This window comes from Muntiacus reevesi, chromosome 9 (genome assembly GCF_963930625.1).
Source record: "Muntiacus reevesi chromosome 9, mMunRee1.1, whole genome shotgun sequence".
NCBI classification, from domain to species: domain Eukaryota; kingdom Metazoa; phylum Chordata; class Mammalia; order Artiodactyla; family Cervidae; genus Muntiacus; species Muntiacus reevesi.
Genome location: NC_089257.1, coordinates 41,460,395 through 41,466,108, shown reverse-complemented (window position 1 = coordinate 41,466,108; position 5,714 = coordinate 41,460,395). Strand labels below are relative to the sequence as shown.

Below are 5,714 nucleotides of genomic sequence, written 5' to 3'. Positions count from 1 at the left end.
ATATAAGTTTTAGTATCAGACTTTCAATCATACCCCAAAAAATGCCCTTAGAAATTCAGTTGGAATATGATTAAATCTGTATATCAACTTGGGGAGAATAGAAATATTCACTCTATCAAGACATGGGTACATGACAATTGCTTGTATCTCCATTTCTGTCTTTATTAATCTTTTGTAGCAGTGATTATATATTTTCTCTATGTAGGTCATATATATGTATTTTTTTTCTAAAATATATCTTTTTTCCAGTTTAAAATAATATTTAATTTCATTTCTAATGGGATGTCATTTATGTAAGAAATCCAAATGTTTATATTGTGACCTTGTATCCTCTAAACTCACTAAACTTTTGCTTTATTAGTACTAATGGTCTTGTACATTACGTAAGGTTTTTCTGCCTGGACAAACCATGCCATAAGAAATAAGGTTTTATTTTCTCTTTCCAACATCAAAGTTTTGCTTTTGTTTTTTTAAATTACATTTGTTTGCTTTAATGCATTGACTATGAAAACCAGTAGAGAGAAAATATTTGTTTTTCATCATTAAGGATAATTTGTCTTCAATAAATTTTATTACAACTTTTACTTGGCTCCACAATCTTCTCTCATCTTTAGTGAAAAAATTCAGTATAATCTCTTGAAAGTCAAAGTGAAAATTATATAAAGGAAACTTTTAAAATGAGGTTAAAGTAATAAAGGTTGAAGTAATGCCTTGGTGGCCTTTATATAATCTCAATTTAGGGACCCTGAGAAGCGTTCAAAATAAAGGTTAGCCTGGAAGAACTTACCAAATTCTGAATATGTTGGGTCACTCTTTCTTTAAAAATATTCTCACAACCTGGCCCCGAATTTGCTTTGTCCTAACCCCATAGATGACTGGATTTAAACAAGGAGGAACAACCACATACAAATTGGCCAGGAGGATATGAATGTAGCGAGGGACATTCCTACCGAATCGGTGCGTCATAAAGGAGAAAAATGCTGGTGTGTAAAAGGCTAAGATGACACAGACATGTGAACCACATGTGCTGAGTGCTTTGAATCTAGCATCTCTAGAAGGAAGGTGGAAAACAGTGTGTAGAATCTGAACATAGGAGAGGGCAATAAGGAGCAAGTCAAAGATCAGGGCAGCAATGGTAAATAAGCCATAGATGATGTTGACTCTTACGTTAGCACAGGCTAGACGAGCAATTCCCATATGCTCACAATAGGTATGAGGAATAATGTAGTGTCCACAGAAGGGAAGTCTTTTGAGAAGCGGACAAAAGGGGATGACAAGGAGGACTGGCCTCCCAACTACAACAGAGGCCATGATGGCTACCATTTTGTTGGTGAGGATAGTGGTATACCTCAATGGATAACAGATGGCTACAAAGCGGTCAATTGCCATGGCCAGGAGTACAACAGATTCCATGCCAGTGTAGGTGTGGATAAAGAACATTTGGATGAGACAGGCTTCAAAGCTTACCTTCCTACGGTTGAACCAGAAGATGGCCAGCATTTTGGGTATGGTAGAAGTGGACAGACCTAGATCAATAAAGGAGAGAAGAGCCAGGAAGTAGAACATGGGTTGATGAAGGCTCTGGTCCGTCTTGATTACAAACAGGATTGTGACATTCCCTACAAGGGCTATCAGATAAACAACAAAGAAGGGGAAAGAAATCCATATATGGAAATCTTCCAGACCAGGTACACCCAGCAGAAGGAAGGCAGAAGGATGCGAGGTGGTGTCATTAAGAAAGGACATTCTGCTGAAAATTCTTGGAGGATGCTCTGCTGTCTTCTTCAGTATTTCTGGGGAGACATGATGGAATATATGGTGGTTGGATGTCACTGTATATATCTGTATACTAGAATAACAATTAAATTATTGAGAAAATAATGGAAGGAAATTAGGGTCCAATTAAATTGAACTCTCAAAGATATTCAAATTATTCCTATCCTGTTTAATATTCCACATGGATTTTATAAGTTGCACTTCTCTAATGTTAATGTGATATAATGATTCATAATCATTTCTGTGTGGATCACAACAAACTGGAAAATTCTTAAAGAGATGGGAATAGACCACCTGACCTGCCTCTGAAGAATCTATATGCAGGTCAGGAAGCAACAATTAGAACTGGACATGGACAAACAGACTGGTTACAAATCGGGAAAGGAGCATGTCAAGGATGTCTATTGTCACCCTGTTTATTTAACTTGTATGCAGAGTGCATCATGAGAAGCACTGGGCTGGATGAAGCACAAGCTGGAATCACAATTGCTAGGAGAAATATCAATAACCTCAGATATGCAGATGAAATAAAGAGATGGGAATACCAGACCACCTGACCTGCCTCTTGAGAAACTTGTATGCAGGTCAGGAAACAACAGTTAGAACTGGACATGGAACAACAGGCTGGTTCCAAATAGGAAAAGGAATATGTCAAGGCTGTATATTGTCACCCTGCTTATTTAACTTATATGCAGTGTACATCATGAAAAACGCTAGGCTGGAGGAAGCACAGCTGGAATCAAGATTGCCGGGAAAAATATCAATAACCTCAGATATGCAGATGACACCACCCTTATGGCAGAAAGTGAAGAGGAACTGAAAAGCCTCTTGATGAAAGTGAAAGAGGAGAGTGAAAAAGTTGACTTTCAACATTCAGAAAAATAAGATCATGGCATCTGGTCCCATCACTTCATGGCAAATAGATGGGGAAACAGTGGGAAAAGTGGCTGACTTTATTTTTGGGGGCTCCAAAATCACTGCTGGTGGTGATTGCAGCCATGAAATTAAAAGACGCTTACTCCTTGGAAGGAAAGTTATGACCAACTTAGACAGCATATTTAACATCAGAGACATTACTTTGCCAACAAATGTCCATCTAGTCAAGGCTGTGGTTTTTCCAGTGGTCATGTATGGATGTGAGAATTGGACTGTGTAGAAAACTGAGCGACCAAGAATTGATGCTTTTTGACTGTGGTGTTGGAGAAGACTCTTGAGAGTCCCTAGGACTGCAAGAAAATCCAACCAGTCCATCCTAAAGGAAATCGGTCCTGAATATTCATTGGACAGGCTGATGTAAAAGTGGAAACTCCAACACTTTGGCCACCTGATGAAAGAACTGACTCATTTGAAAAGACCATGTTGCTGGGAAAGATTGAAGATGGGAGGAGAAGGGGATGACAGACAATGAGATGGTTGGATGGCATCACCAACTCAATGGACATGAGTTTGAGTAAATTCCCAGAGTTTTTGATGAACAGGGAGGCCTGGCCTACTTCTGTCCATGGGGTCACAAAGAGTTGGACACAGCTGAATGACTGAACTTAAGTCAAGTAAACTGAACTGAATCATCTCTGAGCTCATTCTTTTGTGGAATGCTCACCTACATATGCTGATATCAACTGAAAATCCTTTCAATAATTGTAACTTGTATAATATTTTCAAGTTACCTTGGTTACCTTGTTGAGTAGTACAAAAGAGAAAAGCCTCCAAAATGTTATTTTTTAAAAGTGTAAATATTGGATTAGGAATCTTTCCTTATAGTGGCCAAAAGTGTTATTTGCTCAGTCGTGTCTGACTTCTTGAGAACTCATGGATGTAGCCCACCAGGCTCCTTGGCCATGGAATTCTCCTGGCAGGTATACTGGAGTGGGTAAACATTCCCTTCTTGCTCACCCAGGGATTGAATCCAGTCCCCTGCCATCTGAGTCATTAGGGAAGCCCCATAATGGTCATGGTGGTCAGTAAGACACCCACTTCTTAGGCTTATTTGCCTGTCATAGTCCCGTCTCTCTAGGTGTTACTTTTTCTTTATTTGGCTTAATAGACTGTGTTTAAATCTGTATTTTAGTGAAACTGTGCTTTTATGTTGTGGTTGCAGAGTTATTAGTATTTTTATACTTCTACAATAAAAAGCTGTGGTTCTACACATGTACAAATGTGATCATCTTAATAGAGGAGGGAAAATAGTCATTTAATTCAATATCTATGTATTATATTAAAATAAAGTTTTCAATAGAATAGGCAAAGCATAAATCTTGTTCAATTAGGCAAAAGGAATTGAGGAAAATTCTTCAGCTAATATCATAATGAATGGTGGAACACTGAAATTTTTTTCCCTAGGATTTTGAAAAAGCCAAGAATATCAACAAACATCAGTTATATTTAATATATTACTGGAAGTAAAAAGGTCACTATGTCAAGAAAAATGTACATAAACTGCTAATTTAGAAGCAATAATTTAGTTTATCACTCAAGTATAAGAATATTTTTATACTTGTTTTTAACAAAACATTGAAAATTGACATTTTAAATTACAGTTTTATAAAAGTACATATCACCTTCAGTGACATCAGAAACATGGAGAACTTAGCAATAAAGTACTTAAAATTATAAAACATGACAGAAATTTAAAAACACTTAAAATATTTTTTTAACCTGTAGTTTAAAAGACTGAAGTCTGTTATGATGTCAGTTATTCCTAAATTAGGCAGTAAGTTTAGAACAGCTTTGTTGAATTCCAAGGTTTAAGCTTCATCTAACTTATTTTAAGAATACCTTCACTGGGAAAAGAATAACAAAACTTGATGGAACATACTATAGAACTTCAAACTTATAAAACTATAGTAATCAAAACTTATAGCATTTGTACAATGATAGATAATTAGAATGTAATAAAAAGAAAAGAAATAAACACATTTTACAAGCTCAGTTATATTTTATCAAGTGAAAAATGTGGTAATTCACTGAAAATAGGATAGTTATTTCTTCCAGTAATCTGGTGCAACTGAATATACTTATGAGGAAAAAAGAACTTTGTCTCCAGCTTCACAGTATATGCAAAATTTTAATTATACTTCTAAAATAGACCTTGGCTAAAAAAAGAAACAGAACTTAAATTCTGTAAAATTCATAAAAAGGAGAATATCTTTGCTACCCCCATGGAATGTAATGGTTTCTAAGACAGAACACAGAAAGCAAGAACCATAAGAAATAAGCTATTACATGTTACATGAAATTTTAAAACTTATTGTAGAGAACATGAATTTAGAGAGTAAGACTGGAATAAAATATTCATAATCTCTACTCTCTGAAAAGAAATTCATGTCAAAAACATACAAAATACAGCTAATAAATAAGAAAAACAAACAGTGGAAAAATAAAGAGACCTAAACTGACACTTGGCAAAAGAAAATATACAAATGACATTAAAATTCTCAAAATCATTAGGCATCAGGAATTACAAGTTTAATATATAATGATATATTACTACACAAGCACTAGAATGATCAAAATTAAAAACTATGAGAGCATCAATTTTTGGTAATAATGTGGAGCAACATAGTCTCTTAAATTACCTGAAATAATTGAACTCCTGGGTGTTGATTCAAGACAAATTAAAGCATACGTTTACACAAAGACTTGTGCAGGGATGTTCATAGCAGCTTTATTCATAATTACCCTAAAATGGAAACATCACAACTACTCATCACTAAGTAAATAGGCAAATCAGGTGAGGATGTTTATGTAATGCAACTCTATTCAGCAACAAAGCTGGATTTGCTTCTTATGTGTGCAACAGCATAGATGAATCTAAAATCATCATACTGAGTTACCAATTACTACTAAAGAGTATTAAGTGAATAATTTTATTTCTATGAAATTCTAGATTATACAGATAAAATAAGTGCTGCAGATATCTATTCAGTGGTTTCAGGGAC

General features: G+C 35.3%; 1 protein-coding gene across 1 annotated transcript; it reads right to left on the bottom strand.

The window, feature by feature from the left end:
* Nucleotides 1-807: 807 nt before the first annotated feature.
* Nucleotides 808-1,746, bottom strand: LOC136174488 (olfactory receptor 52E4-like). The gene has a single exon (XM_065944673.1). It carries the CDS (start codon nt 1,744-1,746, stop codon nt 808-810), a length of 939 nt encoding a protein of 312 aa, XP_065800745.1.
* Between the last annotated feature and the right edge of the window lie 3,968 nt (nt 1,747-5,714).